We start from the raw sequence: 24287 nt of genomic DNA on the forward strand, positions 1-24287 counted from the left end.
CTTCGACTCTGAGAGCATTTGAAAAGTATGAATGAGTTAGAGGGTCAATTGCGAGTAAGGGAGTGTTTTAGTTGAGCATAACAGAACATTTTACTCGTCTGTGTGTCTCTAAGAGAGAGAGTGTGTGTTTCATTTGTGTGGAACAAGAAGTCCCGAATTAAGTCCACGATACGCTGGAGCGACATGCACATGCACACACACATGCACACATGCACACAAAAGAAAAGAGTGTGTTTTTTCAAAAACTAACCAGGCGCACAGAGGTCCTAACATCTGTGCAAGATTTGGGAAGGGCTGCGTGTACTCAAACCGGACTCAAAGGAGTTCTGCTGAACCTGTATCCGAGGTTCATATTGGTCCCAGGTCGCTGATCTTCTAGTGGTGCACACGCCTGACTCTGGTGCGGGCAGCGTGGGATCGATTCCCGCCCAGTGATGCGGTCCATATGTGCCCTGTGGCGAAGTGGCGACCAGCTCGGGGTGCAGTCTGACGAGGCTCCGGATACTCCCGCGACTCTTGTGAGGATAAGCGGCTTGGAAAATGGACATGGACACTTTGGATCCGCCCCGCTGACGCCGGCTTGAGAACGGATCATCATTTCGGCTTCGCCCACAAATCGAAGACGACCATATTTCGTCAGGAGGAGGTCCATTTGAAGGGAGAATGGTTTGTTCCAGGATGGAATGAACTGTCCTGCACGGTGAACAACCAGTTCCAGATACCAAGCAGGCAATTAAATGCATCCCAGTGCTCTGACACCATATAACTATCATACAATTATGCCTCCGGATGGGTAGGAGCAATCCGAGTGGACATTAAACGCACGTGCTATTATCTTGTTGCGACACAGGAGGAGGAGGTTCTGATCCTCTTGCCAAAATGTCAAATGCAGTGAAGCCATCATAGTTAAAGTTTGGCCTTCATGGATTCCTAACCTACTGATTTTAGGTTAGGGTAGGGGGAATCTATTCTCCATTATTGACTAAAAATCTCACCCTTTTTGTTCACAGGACAAAGCAATAAAAGTATTTTTTTGTTGTATTCTGGTAAATTCTCCGTGTGGTTCGGTTGATTTTAAGAAGACTGGACTGGTTTTTTTTTGTGTGTGTGTTTTTTTGCATCTGATTTGAGATGTCCTGTTTCGTTGGCCGTCCTTGAATGCACCTCCCGTGAGGCAACAGTCAAAGTAATCCATCCATTTTCTTTGCCGCTTATCCTCACGAGGGTCGCGGGGGAGTGCTGGAGCCTATGCCAGGTGTCAACGGGCAGGCGGCGGGGTACACCCTGAACCGGTTGCCAGCCAATCGCAGGGCACATGGAGACGAGCAGCCGCACTCACAATCACGCCTAGGGGCAATTTAGAGTGTCCAATTCATGTTGCATGTTTTTGGGATGTGGGAGGAAACTGGAGTGCCCGGAGGAAAGAGGAAACCCACGCAGGCACAGGGAGAACATGCAAACTCCACACAGGTGGGGCCGGGATTGAGCGCAACATTCAAAGTAAAAGACAAAATTATGTTTGCTTCTCTCCAGATGCAGCTACCCCCAGCCCCTTGCAGTCTTCTCTGCCGCTACAATTTCCCTGTACCGTATCCCTTAAACATCAATTTGCAAGCGCAAGTGTGCGAATTTCTTTGCCCGTGGGTGATGTCACTTCAGTCTGCTGGCTTATACGATCAATGAGCCTCACGTTATGTTGTTTTGTTGGCGTTGAATAATTCACCGACTGAATAAAGTTGTTTCTGTAACATGGGTTCATGATTGGGAACATGCTAGATGCACGGTGTCGGTGTACTTGATACAGTATTAGTGGCATGACGATGTCCTCATTTCAACTGATTTGACAAACTCCTACCGTGCCACCGTACTGCATTTTGGTACAAGTCCACATTGAGATTGAGTGAAGGTTTCTCCTTGGTTGGTACTTAATTCATTCAGAAATGCCGATGCTGTCAGGTGCCGAATAATGCCATTTGAAGCAAATGTTGGGACATAATCCTATTAGCCCCAAGGAACCAAGACAAATGGCGCCATCTGTGAATTCCGGGCGAGGTTTATACACAGCGAATCGCTAGCTGCGATTCTCTTACAACGGCCGCGTTCGAACTATCGCTGATGCCAGCTCTGGGCTGGCTTTGTTTGACTGAGGAACTGATTTGCATGCGTTCTTCTCCAAGACTTAAAAGCGGAGCAGCCGCGACCAAAAAGAACTTTGGGGCCTAAAAGCGGAAATGATGCCACTCAGGGTGTTACGGGGCGACAATGAAAAATTCAGTGTCGGGGGGAGAGGAGGAGAGCAGCTGCCTGCAAACCTCATCGGCTTCACACAAGCTGTCAGTGTCAGTATTTCCGACAAAGAAGATCACTTCTTCCATAAAGGCGACTCCTGGATTGCTTTTAAATCATTCCCGGGGGTTTTCAACGCCAACGTGGAAAGCAGGCAGTTCCAGGCGCGACGCACCCGTCGGTTGTCGAGCTTCTGGAGTTCAGCGCCAGCCCTTGGCACACTCAAAGAAATCCATTAAGCAAGAACAATCCAGTTTGGAGCTTATAGTGCGTAGCAGTACTCAACAGATGGCACAAATACTTATTGGAGTTTGTTGCCAGCTCATGGCACAAACAACTCCACTAATACGATGGAATTGCCTCAAAGTATGTATTTAAACGTAGCTCGTGAGAGGCTCGGCTGCTTGAAAAGTAGAACTTTAGGGTAATAAAGTCTGGGTCACCCCTCACCTAAATGAATCCTAAATTTGCATGAGAAAGAGCAGGTGAACGTATACTTTTCAACGCACCTTTAATCGTCTTATCCAGAAATACGTGCTCAATTATGGAAATCTTTCATGGTACCTGGGGGTCACATAAAGCGAGCGACCTTTGACCGCGAACCGACCCGGCGAATTACACTGTGGCAGATCTACGAATCTCAAAAACATATTGGAATCAGGCCCAGCTTTGAAAATGTCGTCTGTAGCCAAAGTCCAGTCGTGTTCTTTACCGCATAAGGTGAGGTGGAGCTGACTTTGGGCAAAAGGTGATGTACACCCTGGACTCCTCGGGTCTTCTACGAACTCAACACGAGTGACTTACGGATGTGAGAGGAAGCCGGAATACTTGAAGGAACCCCCCCCCCCCCCAGGCATGGGGGAGAACCTGTAAACGTCACACTGGAAGGGTGTGGCCAAAATTCAAACCGCAAACCTTTCAATTGCGAGGCTGATCCTCCGACCATTTGCACACCGCGCCGTCTCGTTTGCCAAAAGATTTACTTGGTGGTTTAATTTGACACTTGACGGGTGATCCAACTGTATACAAGCAATTAAAAAGGAGAAGAAAACAAAAATTAATCTTGCAATGGGTCTGCTTTAGGACTTCAAGGCCGCATTATGCAATTCTGACCTAGTGAGGCGTAAATCCAAACAAACACGACGCGTCACCCGCATGGCTTCCTGCCTTCATGTGTAATTCTCGGACCACGACCAGATCGTTATTTTATTCCGAAGGTCTCGCACATCCCGACGTCCCCCCAGTCTCCGATTTCCTCCTCGCCCGCCGCTCTCGGCACTGACATCCAGCGCCGTCGCTCCCAGCAGCCGTCGTGCCTCCAGCTCCGAAACGAGCGCACCCATATGTGACCTGTCCACGCTCATCTGTCACACTCTTAAGCCTGTTTCTCGTCGCTCCCCCATTTTGAACGGCGTCGGTCAGGAGGGTCCTCTACGCTGGACTGGAACGAAGGAGGACGCGGCGACATCACGGGAGACGCTCTGTTTATATCGTGAAGGCTGAATTATTCAATGATACCTACTGAAACTCAAGTGTTACACATTGTGACGAGAGTGTGAAAAAATGCCGGTATTTTTTTTTTTTTTTTTTGATCCAGTCCGCTGAGTGAATAAAACTAAAGTGCAGCCAGCTCACTACGACCGCAATCGTTCAAGGTTCATCGTGGAAGTCAAGTAATTGATCAACTGGCAATTGACCCATTAATAATTAAGAAGTGATTCGTTGGCTGAATGAAACAGGCTACAACACAATGTTCTGTCCAAAGAAGGAATCTTTGTTAAATTTGTAAAAGAGCCAAACTAAATGCGGATCTCTACACGTGCCTTGCGATCGATCGGTGACCTGTCCAGGTTCTAGCCCGGCTTTTGCAAAAACTCAGCTAAAACAGGTTTCAGCTTCCCGTGACCCAACAGTATAAGAGTTATGGAAAATAGATTAATGTTGGATAGAGCTTATTAAATAAGACACTTTTTTTTTTTTTTTAAATAACCATCCTTCAAGATTTAAATACTTCAAATACTTGGGGTCAACAATCCAGAGCAATGGTGAGTGTGGTAAAGAAGTGAAGAAACGGGTCCAAGCGGGTGGAACATTTGGCGGAAGGTGTCTGGTGTTCTATGTGACAGAAGAGTCTCTGCTAGGATGAAGGGCAAAGTTTATAAAACAGCGGTGAGGCCGGCCATGATGTACGGGTTAGAGACGGTGCCACTGAAGAAACAACAGGAAGCGGAACTGGAGGTGGCAGAAATGAAGATGGTGAGGTTCTCGCTAGAGAGGAAGATGCACGAGACCGGCTTAGATGGAAAAAGCTGACACGCTGTGGCGACCCCTCACGGGACAAACCGAAAGGAAAAAAGAAGAAGCCTTCGTCAAGATTTCACTTTTTTTTTTTTTTTTTTTTTGCATTAGCTCAACTAACTTAATTCCACTGCAGCGGGTTTGATCCACACGAGTTGTTTCGTCGCTGGTCACAGGTCGTTGATTTTAATGTACAGTTACTTTTCCCCGCAGTCGCTCACTGCTCGATAAAAGAAAAGAAAAAAAAAAGAGATGAAAAGCCACTGAAAGTAAGTGCCGTATGTTTGGAGAGCAGTAAAAACAAGCCGCAGAGAAGCCAGGTGGAACGGCAGACTGTAGTCGTCATCCATCAGGACCTCGTTCGTCCCGTCCGCGGCGCGCGCAAACATCTTGAGTGGATAAATCTGTACAGAAATCATTTCTTACAAGGTCCTGTCAACGGCGGAAATACTGCGACAGTGAAGGCTATTCCAAAGTCATCTTCTAATCAAAACAAAGTGCTCATCGCTTCCTGCCATCATCACAGCGGACTGGCGGAGGCCGATCGAAGCTCTCGGACCGAGCCGCAATTTGACACCTGAGCAATTAGTTCTATGTCAAGTCATGATCCTACGAGGGAACAACAAAAAGAAGAGGGAGGATTAAGGTTTGGCAATCCAGTGACGCTAAGTATAGCCACGTCTGAGGGCGCGACAGACGTTTTAACCCGGTTCTGGCCAAGCATTTTGTAAAGAATGTGCAGGGAAGCCGAGTTGCTAAATAGCTACAATATTACGTTACGTTTTAGAGCCATACGCGTGTCTTTCTTCAATTTGACCATTTTTGCAGGAACTCTCAGGAGCAATATCGACATCTCACGCCAACCTTTGAATGAAGTCCACGAACGAATTTGGGACACTAACCTCAGCGTGTTTAACCTTCACCAGACTTGGTGCGTCAAACGTTACTTTTTGAGAATACGACCGCGATCCGGCAAGCTGAAACGTTTGAAAATCTACATTCCACTTCCTCCGCAGCCTCCTCTGCGAAATGGCATTTCCCGTCCCCCCCCCCCAAAAAAAAAAAAAATTACAGCGCTCACCACGGGATGCCGCGGCGGCTGGAGACGGGAAACCCATTCCTCGCGCGTTTCCGCGCAGGTTCCATTAGTTTAAATTAAAATTCAGGTGACGAGTTCATTTTCCCCTGGCGCGGCCTGCGACGGAGGCAGCGATGCGTAGATCGACGCGCTTTCCAATTCTCATCGCCGTCATCGTCTGGTATGATTATCCGATATTTAATCAGAGTGACTGCTTTAGGATTTGACTGAAGTCATCCTGTAGGGACATAGTCTTGACCTCGCCTTCAGTTCCGACTAGACAGGTTTTAATCGACGCACAATGTTCCAAAGCCAGTCATACTGAAACCACTGTTAACCACTCACCAGGTGACGGGCACTTTGTCACATTTTGTGACTGATACTGCAAAAGGATCCGTGTTTCTCTGACAAATCCTGACCCTGGGATGTCCTTTCAGGGATCGCATTCCCTCTGGCTTTTAAGATGAATGTCACCTCCAATCTGGTGAGTATGAGGGCTCTACGGTTTTATCCGTGAAGGCTGAAAACAAGTACATGGTGGTACTTTCATGGGTCTAATCGTTAGACAAACGGTAGCTGCAAAGGTTCTGAGTTTGTGATCTCTTTAAGTGCCAAAATCAGTTTTAGCACAAGGTGTGTAGGTGGGATGGACGGCTTCACATTAGCGAGACGGCATTCTGCCTTGCCAATGAATTTGACAAAGATCAACGTGAGGAAGGTGACACGGTACAGAAAATGGAAAAGAGAGTTCGGTTCAGCAGGCAGCAGACAGCAGAGTCAAGCCAAGCAACCGAAAACGACTGCGAATTACGCCAATCCCATTTAAAGTGTGCCTAAATGTGGCACCTAAATTTATCCCCGACCGTAACAGTTGCTAACTTTATCCCTAATCTGAAACGTAAACCAATATGGCAAACACTCACGCCAACCACCAACCCTTAACCAAAATACGTAGAATAGACCTTGAAGGGACGTAGACCAAATCCTACTCTTCGCCATTTCTGAAACCGACCAACGAGGGCAAGCCAAGTGTCCTTTTGACCCGATTCACTCCGCCAGTCCCCTTACTAAGCATCCAAGTATGCTCTTGAAATGATGAGTGTGCACATTTTCGCTGCAGACCCATTAGTGCTCCTGAGTTGCACCCGATTCCCCGCAAGGAAAGCTGGCGGGCAAATAGGACCCGAGATGGAGAACCATGATAACCGTGAGATCTTTATCGATCGTTCATCCCTAATGGAGAGAGGCTGCATTGCATCACTTCTTCCACCTCTTTGGGAGCAGGGGGAACTCTGGGAATTCTGGCTTTTACCGTCAGGAAGAAGAAGGGAAGAAAAATAGGGCACAGGCAGCTGATGCTTTTTTTGGTCATTCTGAGGGCAAGGCTGTCATCGCTAAATTAGTAGTTTGTCGGCGCGCTGGGACGTGCTAGTAATCAGGCGCCCGAAGCCAGACTGGAGTCGCCCTTGCAGCCGTCCGCTGTCGGGATTACATAACGGGTCCGCATCGCGTTCTCCGCGGTGACGGCAAAGTCCGACGACCGCTCGAGCGGCTGCACGTTAGCTCTTCGCCGCGGTTTGCGCGTGACGGAGCAGGTAACGAGGTCATCGCTCATTTGCGTCACTCCTGCCGGAAAACGTCGAGGCCTTCACCTCAACCGAACCCGCACTCCGTCACGCCAGCAAGTTGGCACGAAAACGACAATTTAACGGTAGACGCAACTTTACGTCATATTTCATGGTCTCTGGTGTAATTTAGTTTTATAGCTGGCTGGTGTTTTGAAATGGTTTTTTTTCCCCGATTTCCCAATTGTGCCGCTTGAGAGCAAAAATAAAACGGAATTGTGTCACTTGTGCCGCGCAGTCTGAAACCAGGTTTATACGTCAAGTCTTAAAGGTTACTGCTACATATTTTATTAGAAGTATCCGTGGTGCGTAAATGTGTTCCGCAGATGGATTTCTCCTTAATCGTAGTCACGTTCAGAATGCAGAGCGCGATCTGAGGACTTCAGCGTAAAGATGAAACGTTTTCACGGCGTTTGGAGAGAAGATCGGGATGGAGCCAGTGAGCGGAACTCGCCATTGAGATTCCGGTAAGTCGGCGACGTTCGAGTGGCAGCGGCGCGTTGTGCAAGCTCAGGTTTTTGCCCAAACTTGTTTGTTTGAGGGCTATCAAAGACATGAGTGTCAGGTGCTGGTGAACGAGGTCTGATCACGCACGTTGTACTTTTAGAGGTACAATACCTCGCCAATGAGGTCCGTCTACTAGAGTACTATTGATACCTTTTGGTTTGGGGAACATACTTGTACCCAGACCCTGTGGAAAAGGTACAAACGGTTACTTCAGAGTACCCCAAGACACACGAGCAAAAGTGAATCAAATGCTATTAGTTTAATTCAAAGGAAGAGAAAATAAAGTACAAGAGTTTCTTTCGGCTTGCCCCGTTAGGGGTCGCCACAGCGTGACATCTCAGACGAACGCTCATATTTGTTTGCCGCAGTTTTTACGCCGGACACCCTTCCTGACGCAACCCCTCTTGGGGAGTAGAGGTCGCAGTGATATACGAATCCACGACCTCTGGCTTACCAAACCAACGCTCTAACCACTGAGCTATGGGGCCAAAGTACAGATAAATATTAGCTATAAAAAAGCGACTGATTATTGGTAAAATGCCAAACTAAAAAGGTGGTTCTTGAACGTCCTTTTGACAATATCAATCGTCTCTGCGGCACTGTCGTCCTCTGCTAGGCCGTTCTCCCCGCGAGCCGCAATTATAACGAGAACATTTGTTACAGACGGGAAAAATATACGGTAAATTCCCGCGTTTTATTTCCTCCTATTTACTGTGACCAATGTGGAAAAAGCGCAAGAGCAACAACAAAGTACTGCATGTGCTCAAAGAGCAATCAGTTCAGCAGCTGCCCATTAAGAGGAAAATCGCAGTACTAATGAAGAAGCTCTCAGCACATAAAGCTTTATTGGACTAAACTTTTTTTAATGAGTCTGAATCGTAACGGCCAATAATACTTGGCTTTTACTCATTACAAATAATCAAACTGTGATGGCTTGGAAAACAGTGTCCTTCAAGAACTTTGCATACTATACTGCGGTGTTTACTAAACTTTATTGGACCAAGGCACTCTTTTACTGAAGGTAGAAAAATCTTACGGCGCAACGGCAAACAAAACGTCACAAACAATTTACAGGTACTGCATGCAATGAAATAATGTCCGTCTTGGTGCAATTTTCTCACCGATGTTCTTATTGGGTGTGAAATCTTGGCCTCTATTGTTACACGAAGAGCTAAAATCAAACTCTTGCAGCTTCACTTATGAGTTTCATTTGTTCAGTGCTGGGTCATCCTCGGGGGTCTCTTTCCGGTGGGACATGCCCGAAACACCTCACCAGCGAGGCGTCCAAGAGGGATCTGGCTCAGATCCCCCAGCCACCTCATCTGGCTCCTCTCAATGCGGAGGAGTTGCGGCTAGACACTGAGCCCCTCCCTGATGACCGCGCTTCTCACCCTATCTCAAAGGGAGAGCCCGGACGCCCTGCGGAGGAAACTCATTTCGGCCGCTTGCATCCGGGATCTTGTTCTCTCGGTCACGACCCACAGCTCATGCTCATAGGTGAGGGTAGAAACGTAGATCGACTGCTAAATTGAGAGGTTCCCCTTTCGTAAATAAACGTAAATGTTTTGCGAAATTTGGGATAGGCTTTGGTTCTTGAGTGTGAGGGAACCCCCTCCTCCTGGGCCTTCTGATGTGTACACTATTTCTGTAAAAACAGAAGCCTTAAGCCACAGGTGTCAAACACAAGGCCCCGGGGGCCACATGATTTTTTGTGGCCGGTGAAGCCAAATCCATGATTTTTTGTGAAAACTGGCACCAAAACTTCAAATGGTCATGTATCATAAAGGATGATATTGACATAAGCATTTTTGTGATCAACAAATATGAATAATAGTTGATAAATCCATTGCCCTTTGAAAAATAGTTAATATCCCAGCCCCGCCTGTGTGGGTTCCCTCCGGGCACTCCGGTTTCCTCCCACATCCCAAAAACATGCAGCATTAATTGGGCAATCTAAATTGCCCCAAGGTGTGATTGTGATTGCAGCTATTTGTCTCCATGTGCCCTGCGATTGGCTGGCAACCAGTTCAGGGCGTACCCCGTCTCCTGCCCGTTGACAGCTGGGATGGGCCCCAACACTCCCCGCAACTGTCATGAGGATAAGCGGCAACGAAGATGGATGGATGGTCATAATGGCCCTTTGAGGGAACCCATAACCACAATGTGGCCCGCAACAGAAAGGAGTTTGACACCACTGCCTTAAGGGTTTGATTAGCGGCTTGTTTTTCTGGTTGTGGAGCTCCTGCCATTAATGACGCAATTGTCTTTATTTGTGCAGAACGTTTCATGCATGCACATCGTCAGTGGCCAACTTCTCTGCAAATTTACTCGAAGTAGGGTATTTATTATCAGGGGTGCGTCGTGACAAGTGACACTTTTGCTCCGTGACACTGGCCGAGGTTCTGTTGATTACTTGTGCGATCTACTTCCACGGGGTAAACCGCTCGAGAAACCGTCTCGGTCTGCGTTTGCAAAATTTAAGCCTCTGCGATCAACCGCAGGGCACGGATGCAAACTGCATTTGGGCCGATCCACTCAGACCGTTTTGAGCGCGCTCTGTTCCTCGGAGTAGAAAGACTTTACGCTTCCGAAAGGGGCGCAAAGGAAGAAGAAAAAGGAAACAAAAACAAACGATCCGCAATGTGTGCACAGCGCTGAAGATAAAGATGGAACTTGGCAGAAATCACAACTTTTTTTTGACCCACAAAGGGTGAATTTACTGTCGAAGTTCAACAGAATCGAATTTGCGGTGCCAGAATCAAACGATTGATCGCCCTCAGCTCAGCTCAATGCCGAAATTAATCGAGAATTGCGCCGAGAATCGATTCCTTTCAAGAACCTTCTGAACTTGAATTCGTCCAAACTCTCGCGTTATTCTCCGATTTCTGTCGTCCTCCGCGGAACAAAAAAAAAACGGTCACGTTTGCCAACTTTCTGACATGTTATGTAACAAACCAGTTAATGGAATCATAAATCACTTTCACTTCGAAATCATTTCCCGTTTCGAGATAAATGACTGGATCGGACATGTAGATATGTTGCATCTGATTCGTTAATTAATCGACAGATTATTTGATTATCAAAATAACTGCTAGTTGTGGCCCCAAATTGAATTATGTACTTTATTATGTCATTTAAACTATTTAACTATAGGGAGACTGCTGTGCTGCTTCACAAAGTTAATTTACGTGCATTTTCTTGTTGATGAATTTGTTTGTTAATTAACCCAACAAAGTGGCATTGTTGGGACCTGTTTGAATTTGAAAGTCCGATTTTTTTAATTTTTTTTTCTTTAATATTTGTCATTACTATTTACAAAATAAAATCAGAAGTGACCCGGTTACTCATGAGGACTTGTGATTTTTCTTTCTTACAGTAAATATAAGCGATTATTCGGTGGAGTGATGAATACTTTTGAACTTTTGATGGAATGTGAGTGTAAAGTGTGCAGTCGTCTTCCTCGAGCACAATTTCGGGGCTACAGCGCGGCCCCCCAAAAGACGCGACGTCGGTGTCACCTTGAGACAACATTTTTGCGCCCACCAACCTTCATGATGCCGCAAGGTGTGTTGGCTCCCCCCTGGCTCCTCTCCGCGGACGGCTCCCGGCTGCGGGCGCCCACCGTCGGGCTGCCGTGCTCCAGGTACCGGCCGTTGCTGTACACTGCCGGGGCTGCGAAGCCCCGGGCGGCGCCGGCCGACCCTTCCGAGTCAGGCCGGGTGCCACCGCCGGCACCGCCGCCGCCGCCGAGGGAGGCTTGCGTCGGTCGGCTCAAGTCCCCAAAACGTCCCGACGGCTCGGAAGAAGCGTGGAGCCCCGCCATGGTTCACACGAGCACAAGCAGCAGCACCTCCGCGGTGTCACGGCAGCGGCCCATTTGGGCTTTTAATCCACACGAAAAAGGGCGATTCGGACTTGGCGGAGGTGCCCGCAACAGGGAGCCGGCCGGCCAGCCGGCCGGTACCCCCTCCCCCCGCCCCGAACCCCGCTAATCTGCTTCACTCGGCGACGAAGCCGTCCCGAGGATTCCGAGCCTTCTCGTCCCGGAGAGCTGAGCCACGTCCGCTTGCGCTCCTTCCGAACCGGGACCGCACACGCGTACACGCCGACTCGTCCATCCGCGGGACAAATTCAAGACTGCGCGGGCGCGAGCGCCACGCGTGCACGGCGCCGCTCGTGCCCGACGTGCGCGCGCCGAGAAGTAACGTGTACTTGTCATTTTTGGGATTCGGACTGCATTTTTTTTTCCCTTCAGGGGTGGACAAAAAGTAGTCGCACGCTGCAAAAATACTCTAGTATTGGTAACGTATTTGTAACTTTTTGTAAGTATTTTTAGTATTTGTAACTATGCAGCTTTTTTTCCAGATATTGGTACTGTGAGAATGAATGTATTTTTATATATAAAGAGAACAAATGTACTCGCACTTTGTACTCGAGTAGACGTATTGAGATGTGTGTAGCAAAAGAAGTAAAGTAGGGAGTATAAGTCAATGTCACCAGAAAAGTAAATACCCAAAAACTGTACTTAAGGAGAGTAACAAAGTATTTGTACTCATGTAGACGGATATCGGTACACTTAATAAGGACATTGTTGTATTTCAGTCGTGAAAAAAAGTACTCACGCTGTGTATTTATGCAGAAAAACAGAATTGTACAGCAGTAGCGTCCAGAAACAGAATTTACAAATACGCTACGGAGGTCAGCGCTATCTGCCTGGAGCGGGGGCGGCTATTTTAGGGGTCAAAGGTCGCTTTGCCAGGTTTTCCCGGGAGGCCTCGGAGGCGACCGAGTGGCTCCATGTGCGGCCACGGCGTTCCAAAGGTCCTGAACGACGGCACGGCGGATAGAAAAGTGACCAAACGTGACCGTGATTATGACGTCTGAATACTAGCGTGGAGCCGGGGAGACCGGACCGAGCCCAGCGACTTCGGCGTACGCGCGTCCTACCTTGTGTTCCTGGTTCATGCATTATGGATCGTCAGAAATTATTTAGAAAAGCTGCACTTTTAAAATGCCCTGGCACTGACTGCCGCGCTTTAATGTCACGACATGTACCCCAAAGCTAAAAAAAAAAAAATCATTTCGCTTTTTCTTTGGTGTTTTTTTTTATTGGGGGGGGGGCAGCGCAGCTGTCACCACCTCACTGGATATGAAATTTAGTTCTCTGTGCTTGCATAAAATTTGCGTGTCATACTACCATTTGCCTTGAAGTCTTAAGTTTTGTTATTACCGCGACATCGAATCTAGTTTCGTGAGCTCGTCTATGGCATTTTGCAATGTATCTTAGCATTCAGCTAGCTGACTTTTGTAAGAAAAAATCACCGTAATTTCCGGCCTACAGAGCGCACCGGATTATAAACCTCACCCAGTATATTTGTAAAGGAACTACCATTTGTTACATACATAAAGCACACCTGTTTAAAAGCCGCAAGTGCCATCATTAAAACACGAGATATTTACGAAGAAAGACGGTACACAGAAAGAGTTTTCAAAGTGTTAATACCTTATCTTAGCTTAGCTTAGCACAGCAACAACATGGTAGCACTAACGGAGCTGGTTAAAAAAAACAAATCACTGAGACGCGGCAGTAACACAGCAGAAACACGCTAGCACGGTGCTAACACTAAGGTGGCGCTAACGCTAGTGCGATGCTAACAGGCCTGGTTAAAAAAAAAAAAACATACCGGTAAAAATCACTGAGACGCGCCAGTAACACAGCAGAAACACGCTAGCACGGTGCTAACACTAAGGTGGCGCTAACGCTAGTGCGATGCTAACAGGCCTGGTTAAAAAAAAAACATACCGGTAAAAATCACTGAGACACGGCAGCAACAGAGCAGCAACACGCTAGCGCAGCACTAACCGGGCCGGTTTAAATAAAAACATACCGGTAAAAATCACTTACTCGGCACATACATTCCACTGGTCTCACTCTTACCTTTTCCGCTTGAGTGCCCCCTTTCGCCCGTTAGAAAAAATACAGCGTGTGAAAAAGTTGCGTCTTATTAGCCGGAAATGATGGTACTGTGTTTCTCCATGCACTCCGCTTTCCTCCTACATCCCCAAAACGTGCATTCACTGGACAATAAATTGCCCGTAGGTGGGATTGTGAGTGTGACTGTTGTCTGTCTCCACGTGCGTCGTGATTGGCTGGCAACCAGCTCAGGGTGTACCCCGATTCCTGACCGATAGGCTGTGACCCTTGTGAGGATAAGCGGCTCAGACAATGGTTGGATGGATGCATCCTGCATCTGGGATGTACTGATGACAGGCATCTATTGATCACGTCTCCTGATCCCAGCTGGCTCCCAAGAAGAGACGCGGAGGGCAGGCGGGGCGGCCGACGGGGTCACCCGGTCAAACGGGGATTTTACCACCGCAAGGGGGGACCCCGGAGGGGCACCATGATCTCGTTTCGAATGTTCACAGCCTCTGAAACTTCAAACGCGGCATCAATCGGAAAACTGCCATCCATCCGCTTTCTACCGCTCATCCTCATTCGGGTCACAGGTGAGCTGGACCCGCTGCCTGCTGATTTTTGGAGAGACGAGTCCGACAGCGCGGACCACTGTACGCCAACAACCACTCGCACTTTGAGCCAATCGACTCAAAGAGTATTTCCAGACGTGAGCCGTCACACGGAATTATTGTTTTTTGCGCATACATATACAAATAGCAAAAAAATCTTCGAAAAAGAGGCCTTAAGCTGTTTATTGCATGTCCCAGTTGAAGTTTACCGTCAAACTAAACATCAAACTAAGGGAATGACGCATTGTCACCACATCAAGTCAGAAGATTCAGCGTCAAAGTCAACCGAACCCACCGCCAGATACTAAAACATAAACGGTGAAGAAACAGATGTAGTCGGATGATAAAGCAATACTCAGAAGCATATACTGTAAATTCTTTATCATCCGCAAAAAAAAAAAAAACGAACAATATTCCAGCATCTTACCGAGTCTGAGGTCCCGTGTTCGATCCCGGAGTGGAGTTTGCATGTTCTCCCCCGTGGCTGCGTGGGTTTTCTCCGGGTGGGCACTCCGGTTTCCCCCCACATCCCAAAAACGTGCAACATTAATTGGACACTCTAAATGGCCCCTAGGTGTGATTGTGAGTGTGGCTGTTTGTCTCAATGTGCCCTGCGATTGGCTGGCGACCAGTTCAGGGTGTACCCCGCCTCCTGCCCGATGACAGCTGGCATAGGCTCCAGCACCCCACGCGACCCTTGTCAGGATAAGCGGCTAAGAAAATGGATGGATTGTGACTGCATGTCTCCATTGTACCGCCCCTGGTGGCCAATGTGGGCACACCAGAAGGAGGAGCACAATGAATTGGATCGCACCATTAAATCGTTTAATTCCGGACATTATATTTTAATACGTGATTACTGTCTGTTTTTAGAAAGTTCAATATTTTAGCATACTATTTTTCTTCACAGTGCATTACAACGTTTATTTTTTGGGGAGGGGGGCAGTCATCTGGAACAGATTATTGGCATTTCCCTTCGTTGTAATGGGGAAAGATGATTTCAGATCAAAGTATTTTGAGTTACAAGCATGGTCATTGCACACATCCGACTTTTGTTGAGGGAAGTGTGGTTCCTGAAAGCATCGCTTTGGTGCCAATTTCTGTCAAAGAACTACGTTGAAGTAAGGGTGAGGAGCTTCATTTAGGCCAAAGGCTTACGTAATAGAAAAGTCATTCATTGCCTGGTCGACAGCCAATCACAGGCCAGATCACACAATCATCATCATCACTCCGTCGCTTTAAATGAAACAAATTAAACATAAATTTGTCAATATTGAGCAGCAAAACTACAGTCTGCAAAAGTCTAACGATAAACATACTCATAACATGTTTTTTTTACGTTGCTCCATGTTGCTCCCATTTATTATTTATCGCACCAGAGCGACAATATAAATGGATTGTAAAAATGAAGGAACATTAAACACTGCACGTTGCTTTGGCATTGCATGTAATATTCCTGATACATATAAAAAATGGCTTCTTATATTAATGTTCGTACTGCGTGCTGCTTTGAAGAATAAAGGTGCATCTAGTGGATAAATCACGTGGCGTTATCAACTCTTCAAGCAATAAACTTCGAGTATGATTTGCTATATTTTACTGACATCTAGTGGTAAGCAATCTGTTCAGTGATTGCGCAGTTCCTTTAAAAAAAATTATATATAGAAATATATAAAAATCTAAAATATAAATATGAAAAATATATAAATATAAAAATATAATATTATCTATCTATTTTTTTTACCACTAGATGTCAGTAAAATATAGTAAATCATACTCTGAGTTTATTGCTCTTATGATTATAAAGACAACTATGATGATTAAGGCATCACGACATATCTTCAAAATTCACAAATAGCGTCCAGGTAGTAAATCTGATTGGTGGTGGTATGACAAATATGAGAACTAAAATAACATTTAAATGACGTTTTCAATCATAATTTTAAAATGACATATTACTTGATAATTAACACCGGCCCCTCAAATTGTAATCCCCACTTTTTTAAACGAAAAATCACCACAGTCACACTCCAATTAAGCTATTTTTTTAAATAAATAAACTAAAGCTGCATTATTTCAATCTGTGTGACATGCCCGCGGGAAATGTCAAAATAATAAAAAAAATGTACTGACGCAACACATCAATTATAGACTCCCAATTATCATTCATTATTAAAATTGCAATTGAATGCTCCTTATCTAACTCCCCTCAGGCATTTCGGAGTCACGCGGTTGACATTTTAGAGAGAAAAAATACATATTTTTGTCCAGTAGAATGCAGCATAGGACTTCTTAGTGGTTCTGGTCGCGGGATTTGGGACTATAAATTTTGACAAAATGGCAGTAAATTATTTTTTTTTTTCTATAGGGAAATGTGTATGTTATATATTAATTCTATATCCCACTAGTCAAAAGTTTTCGATTACCTCCATTTTCCATTTTTATTCCTCTAAACTTGGATTTCTCATTTTATTCTGAATTGAAAGCACACAAGTAAACTGTTCAAATTACAAATATAGATATATATATACACAGAATTATTGTTTTTTGCGTATACATATACAAATAGCAAAAAAAAATATTTGAAAAAGAGGCCTTAAGCTGTTTATTGCATGTCCCAGTTTATATATATATATATATATATATATATATATATATATAACTCCAGCTAAAAAAGTATTTTATACCATTTAATTTTTCAAGTAGCCACCCTGGGCCCACCCACTGTGCTCCATAAAAACCAATTATGAATGAATGCATACATTGATTAAAGATGGGTATTTTTTTTTTTTTTAGTAAACATTTTTGACAATTTGCAGAATTTATTTCCACTGCAGATACATGAAATAAATATTTAGAGACTACAGATTACATTTGGAAAAAATATTGATTTTAAAACAGGTAGAAGTTAATCTAGAAATCATTTTTCATGTCCTCTGGTATTTTATTTCTGGAAATGTACTTTTCAATTGTATTTCATTCGTTGACTGATTTTCTAAATATTTGAAAAATGTTTTGAAATGTACTGCATGAACAAGATATGCAATCTGTGTGAATATTTGTTTACAATCCGGTTCTTTCACGCTGTTGTATTAAAGTATTTGACACGTTTACCGAACACCGTGATGTATCTTTTTAAATAAAAATCAATACAATTTTGCACTCAAGCCAACCACACGACACGTTAAACTTTAAAAAATAGAGCGTTTATTCGAGTAGCGACACATCTTCATGGGGGGTCCAGTTGAATTCCTTTATAAAAACGTTTTTTCTTTTTTTTTTTATTATTATTATTTTTTTCCTTCATTTCATGTTCCTCTTGTTATTGTGTTTTTCTCTCTCCGGAAAAAAAAAAGCCTCCAAAGCACAAACACGGAACAAAGGCAGAAGACGTCGACGACACAAAGGTTACAAAAAAAAAAAGCTCAGTGTGAGAAAAGAGAGAAGTGAAGAATTACACGGCGAGCCGACGATGTGAAACAGATCAACGCGCAAAAAAAATTGAAGTCATTTTTCCCCCCTGTCCGTTGACCAATGCAATCTAAATTCATATATTCACGTGCATCCTCTGTCAGGAGCAGAGCAACGCATTCCTGAGGCTGAGGCCATTTGTGTCTCTTTCATTACAGATGTACTATATATATATATATATATATATATATATATATATATATATATATATATATATTGGTCGGTTTGTGAGCAAAAATCTGTGATGGGGCCTCGTGGGGCGGCAGTGAACTCCATGCATCCGCTGTGACGAGTACTGAAGAATTTTCGATGCCACTCCCGTTTGAAGGTGACTGAGAAATTCAACACGCAACTGAAAATGACACCTTTCTCTATTCGAAACAACAACAGGCTAATTTGCATCCGTGTTGATGTGCCACACTAACGGTGGAGCAAACCTTGTAGACCGACATAAAAGAACTATGTCTTTATCCTCTGTGAAGAAAGCTGAAGCTTAGTGCTGTACTGATGAGCTGAAGAGGAGTGAAACATCTCACTTAACAGCATATCCGTGTGACTCATACTCCCCCAAGTGGCCAAGTTAAGCAACAAAAAGTCTCCCAATTGATAGAATAGAATTCTTTTTCGTCATGTCAATATCAAATGTATATTCTTTTATACTATATTATGGAGTGTCATTTTTACTTGAAAATGTGTATTACAGTATTGATTTGGATGGAACCCTTGAGAACTTTTTGTTGTTTAACGTTCTAGTCCATTTTGGACTCACTTACACCGAATTATTGTTTGAATCCAACCATTTTGATTCTCCGAGCACAGTTCTACCGTTGACACTGTGCGCGATGGTGGCGGTACTCGGTGTGAAAAGTTTGCGGAACACTGGGGTTGCGTCTTCGCAGCGTCTTTTAACAGAGATCCAACGAAAAGGCTGCAGGGGGGAAATTTAGGAACCTTCTCCTTTCATGCGGAACCGAGCCGAGGAAGGATATCGCCGGGAGCGCGAATCAGGTTGGACTTACACTGCGGTTCCGAGTGCCTGCATAATTTAAATGTGAATTTTCAAGCGTGTAATTGATGCAAACGATAAGAAAATAACTGAAATATGATGTTACACAACATTGAATGAAATCCTTAAATGAAGCACTCCTTATCGTAATACTTGAAGTCTTCGGAGGGGGCATTAAAATCGATGACGTCGCGATCGAACGTTCATCACATCGCAGCTCCTCAGGCGGAAAACCCAGCAAAAATAAATCGGATTCTTGGCTGATTTGATACAAATTCAGTTTTCTATGGCAACAAAATAATTGCGCGCTGGTGGATCAGCTGGTAAAGGTTTGGCCTCACAGTTCTGAGGACTCGGGTTTGATCCCGGCCCCGCCTTTGTGGGGTTTGCGTGTCCTCCCCGTCTGTGCCTTCGTGGTTTTCCTCTGGGCACTCCGGTTTCCTCCCACATCCCAAAAAGATGCAACATTAATTGGACACTCTAAATTGCCCATAGGTGTGATTGTGAGTGTGGCTATTTGTCTCATTGTGCCCTGTGATTGGCTGGCAACCGGTTCAGGGTGTAACCCCGACTCCTGCCCGTTGACAGCTGGAATAGGCTCCTGCACTCCCTGAGACCCTCATGTCAGAGGCAGCGAATTCGCACCAACAACCAGTTGCGTCCACGTTCCAGTCGTACTGTAACTGGGGATTCTGCCGCAAATACGCCGCCGATTACGGCAATTTGTATTGGAATCGCCGTCGTTCTTAATCCCGACACCAGCAGCGAACTGGTCCGTTCCGGATTCCGTACCTTTATGCCAAACGAATCGGAATGGCGCATCCTCAACTGTCAAGTAAAGTTCTTACAGAAGGTTAAAAAAATGGCGGCATGTGCGACGTGGTCTGACGAGGAGGGGAAGGGGCCCCGGACCTGAGAGGACTGGCAAGCGGCGTTGTTGAAAAGCGTGAACCACTTGGGAGAACAAACCCCCCTGAACAAGAAACCTAGGTGCCAAAGGTTCTACTGGTACAGTATTGGAAAGTGCGGACGAGTGTATGAACTGCGGAGCCAGTTTTTGCTTATGTGCGGGTTTTCGGCGGAACGAGAAAAAGCTCTAGAATAAAGCTCCAGTTCCCCCCCCCCCCCGCCCAAATAGCAACATTCATTCAAAGCCGAGATATAAAACAGAAAGTAGAGTTTGTTAAAAATCAAGAGAATGCATGCACACTGACGACTGAACACAATTTTTTTTTTTTTTTTTTTTTTTTAAACTAATACTGTAACAGTTTTCCAATGAAACCTTGCACAAATACTTACGGACACAAATTATAAAACCTAAAAAGAGAAGAGTCACATGCTGTCACGCGGGGGGGGAAAAAAAAAAATAAAAATAAAACCACAACCGTTATTAACATTTCACATTGTAGCTACGGAGGGAAAAGGGCAAAATAGACGAGATGATTGGAATTAAAACCATGAGAAATGTCGAGGGGGGAGAGGCAGGGTTGGTCGCTCGCTCGCTTGGCGGTCACGACTGCTGGCTGCCCCAGTGGCTCTCCACGGGCCGCCGCAGCAGCTCCTCCACGTGCCGCGCCACGTCCATGGTGTCGTCCAGGTCGAAGTCCCCGTCCGCGTCCAGCATGGACTCGCTCCTGCACGTCGCACGCACACGCGGGACGCCGTGAGTTGTTGGCGTTCGGTTTTTAGGTCGGGAAAAACTTTGAAAATGTGCGTTTTTCCTCCTTTTTAAAAATCACGCCCGTCGTCGTCGAGCTGACTCACATCGGTTGGTACAAGCCGTAGGTGTGAGGGTGACTGACGGGTGCCGGAGAGGCGCCGTGATCCATGTAGGTCGGGTTCCCGCTTGCTGGATCCGGATTGGCTGTTGTAAACCTGTGAAGGCCGCGCACAGGCACACATGAAAAACACACACATATACAACACTGGCAAACGAGTCCTTGTTCCTGCCGGTCGTCTAAGCAACTATCCACAGCGTGAGTTCCGTGCCCCGCTGCATCATTAACGGCGAAGCGGCGGCCGGCGCGGCGCTCGGCGGCTAACGAGGCTAATTCTAATGATGAGCGGAGGACACGCTCACTCAGGAGCCCCTCGCCATCCTTAATTGGCCTCCTCCAACTGTAACAGCTTAGTAATTGCTAATCTGCAATGCAGGAGGACCGATATCCGACGAGTAACTCGACGGAATGGAAGCGGAGGCGGCGACTCACTCAGGCACCACTTGTTTGATTTGCGGCTTCACGTATCCGTCCACCGCCTTGGCTGCGCGGGGGGAGAAAACGGACAATTGTGAGCTGTCGGGGCGCGGAAAGGCCAGAAAAAAAAAAAAACAAGCAACGACGGCGCCGCTTACAGAGCGGAGGGGTGTAATACTTGGAGAAGACGTCGTCCTTGGCCCTGTCGGGGTAGAGGAAGAGGAGGTGGTTGAGATCGCTGATGCGGTCGGCCAAGGAGCGAATCGTGAAGTCTTTGGTTGTGTAGGGCATGAGGTTCCACACCATTCGCTCGCCTGGAAATACGACCACCCCCGTTGAGATTTGGCACGGAACAATTCGAGACGTCGAACGCGGCGGCACTTTGAGACGCGAGTTCACGTTCCTAACTCAAATCACAAATCGTCGTTCCCCGTTGAAATGAACCGGAACGCTGTTAATCTGAGAGAAATGGCGTCCTATATTGTGGTATTTATTTTCAAGGTATAATGCAGCGGTGCTCAATGCGTCGATCGCGATCGAGGCGGTCTTGGTCGATCGAGGTATTGTCCACCACCGCTGCTTTACTTAGCAAAACAGTCCGGGCAACGTAGAGCTAGACGTGCTGCTTATGTTTACTTTTGATATTAACGGAGAAAGCTAAAAAATTAATGCTGTTGTTTTAAGATGCGATGACAGTCGGGAGTATATGAGTAATCGAAGAAAAAGTGGTTAAACCGGACGAGATTTTCTCTTTTCTGAGTGAGAAAGATCTACTCTGAAGCCTAAGTAGAAAGTGCAGGATGAGATGGTGTGTCATTTTTAAAATTCCACCTCGGCGCAGCCTGATCCAGGATGAAAGCACAGACAATACAGTGCACAAAAAGCTAATTTTGTATTTTAAAAATCGGCGGTAACAAAAGATTAACCTTAAAGCGATTTGAGAGCATCATCATCATCACCCCAACATACAACCCCCACCCACACCCCCCGTCGTCGTTAGCTGGCGAGAGCCTGGCTGCTTGAAAAGCTGATCTTGGGGTAAAAAAAAAGTCTGGGCACCAATGCTACAAACACATAAATGGAAATAAAAATGTAAGAGAGCCAATCGAAAGGCCATTTTATTGCGACCCACATTGGCCACCCGAGGCGAGTCTACAATAGATTGGCAGATAGCGATTACATGGACATCGATACAGTATAAAGAGGATAAAGACTATATGACTGTGAAGCACTGTTATAGTGAATGTCTAAATGTCACGCTTCACTCTTTGTGTTCAAATATCAATTGCCTAAAAGGTTACAATATGGGTTCTGTTAGCATTAGCATTAAGATAGCGGACTGAAAGCTAAGCTATGCGGTTGTTTCAAACACATGTGTAGTGTAAAATGAAGCCATTTTTTGAAGAATTGTTCACCATTTGCCAACGCTGACTTAGCACTTAGTTGTCGTAGTTGGTCTAAAAATGGTTCCTTAAACTGATTGCATTCTCTCAGTAATTGAGTATGAATTGTGCCTTGGGTGTTTTGCTACCATGTTCAATTTTTAACGGCGGCCTTTTCGGCAGTAAAATAATTAGAACACAATTAAGCGGTCGCTGCCACTTTTGAGTTTCGGGGGTTCAGCGGCAGCTGCTTGTATTCCCCTCCAAAAACACTAAAACTACCGTTTGTCTATTTTTGTAATCCCCGTTCAACGTGACCCTGCAGCTCGTACCTGCTTTGTTGGGGTTTTCGGCCACCCAGGCGATGGTAACCCCTCCGATTTCCGAGTCGCTGAAGCGCAGGAGAAATGTGCCGTTCGGCTTGGACATCAGCATGTCTTGAGCCTGTTGCTTGTTCACAAAGCCCAGGATGGCCCTTGGGTGGGGATGGGGGGAGAAAAATGTTTTTAGGTCGGGTATTGTCAATAAGGTGTAAACAAAATTATCTTGTACGCGCCACACCGAGGGGAAACGAGCTCACCCGTCGTTCCAGTGCGGCTTGAGATGCTTCTTCGTCAGCTCCATCACGCCGTCGAACCATTGCCAAAATGTGAAGTTCCTGCCGGGCAAGCTTTCCTGAGGAGGAGCGGCAGCAGACGAGCGTGAAACGCACGCCGCGCGATACGCGCTCTTCTCGATTGCCGCAAAAACGCCGCCGCGCGCAAAGAAATCATAATCCGGGGCACGTGTTGTTTGTCTGCAGCGGGGGCTCGCTGTCGTAATCGAATGACGCGTAATTGTTGTAATGCGCTGCCGGCTCGGCGAGATGGAGGAAGAGGCTCTCGTCTCTTCACGGTGTGGACAAACAGAGCCATTAAGACGAGGACTAAGCGCATTTCACACGCCACGGGAGGGGGGGGGGGGGGCTGCAAAAACAGCATGACAAATACTTCTGTGCGTGTGAGTACAGGCTACAGTCGTCACTCGGTCGAAAACAAGCGCTCTTTAATAATTGGGGCCTGTGGGAAAAGGCGACCGGGAAGGGGAGGGGAAAAAAAAAAAAAAAGCCTCGAGGAGTCTCCGAGTACAAGTCGGTACATTGTAGAAAATCACAAGGAAACTGACTCTGTTAAACTGTGACCAGGTCATCGTCATGTTGCGGTCGTCCTCGACGCTAGTGCTGGAGTTGCCGAAGGCCTTCTGGGCGAGGAAGACCAGGTTCTCCTCGGAGAGGCCGCGGTTGCTCTGCACCTCCGCCTTGTACTTCATGTTGATGGCCTCGCACAGCTGAGGCCACATCACTTTGTCCGGCACCAGGAAAGGCACGCGGCCCTGAGGGCGACACGCAGACAAAAACATCGACACCTCGCGTCCATCAACGGACTCGAGTTGGGCGCGCACCTCTGGTCCAATCAAAACCAGCAGAGGTGCGATGATCGCATCTCTGGCGTGACGTGCCGAAGACGAGAGATTTACCCAAAAATAACATTCCAGCAACTGTTGAATTTGGTTGCAATGGTCACTTCGACCATCCGTCCGTCCATTTTCTTTGCCGCTTATCCTCACAAGGGGCAATTTAGATGGTCCAATTAATGTTGCATGTTTTTGGGACGTGGGAGGAAACTGTAGTGCCCGGGAGGAAACCCACGCAGGCACGGGGGAGGACATGCAAACTCCACACAGGCGGGTCCGGGATCGAACACGGGACCTCAGAACTGTGAGGCCAACGCTTTACCATCTTAGACACCGTGCCGCCCTAAATTATAAATTTTTTTCAATAATAATTTCATGGAAATGTTACTGCAAACAATTTCCGTTTTTCTTTTCACTGGAAACTCACAATCCATCCATTTTCTTAGCCGCTTATCCTCA

General features: G+C 46.2%; 1 protein-coding gene across 1 annotated transcript in view; it reads right to left on the reverse strand.

Moving 5' to 3' along the window:
- Positions 1–24287, reverse strand: part of LOC133514646 (inactive phospholipase C-like protein 2) — a 127934-nt gene that overhangs the window by 53782 nt on the left and 49865 nt on the right. The window contains exons 13-20 of the mRNA XM_061846477.1: positions 23541–23747; positions 22957–23051; positions 22709–22851; positions 21153–21308; positions 21010–21061; positions 20564–20674; positions 20313–20433; positions 11342–11620 (exon numbers count right to left, since the gene is read on the reverse strand). Of these exons, the coding sequence (XP_061702461.1) occupies positions 11342–11620; positions 20313–20433; positions 20564–20674; positions 21010–21061; positions 21153–21308; positions 22709–22851; positions 22957–23051; positions 23541–23747 (1164 nt within the window). The remainder of the gene's footprint in view (positions 1–11341; positions 11621–20312; positions 20434–20563; positions 20675–21009; positions 21062–21152; positions 21309–22708; positions 22852–22956; positions 23052–23540; positions 23748–24287) is intronic.

The sequence above is a fragment of the Syngnathoides biaculeatus genome, chromosome 16, assembly GCF_019802595.1.
Source record: "Syngnathoides biaculeatus isolate LvHL_M chromosome 16, ASM1980259v1, whole genome shotgun sequence".
NCBI lineage: Eukaryota > Metazoa > Chordata > Actinopteri > Syngnathiformes > Syngnathidae > Syngnathoides > Syngnathoides biaculeatus.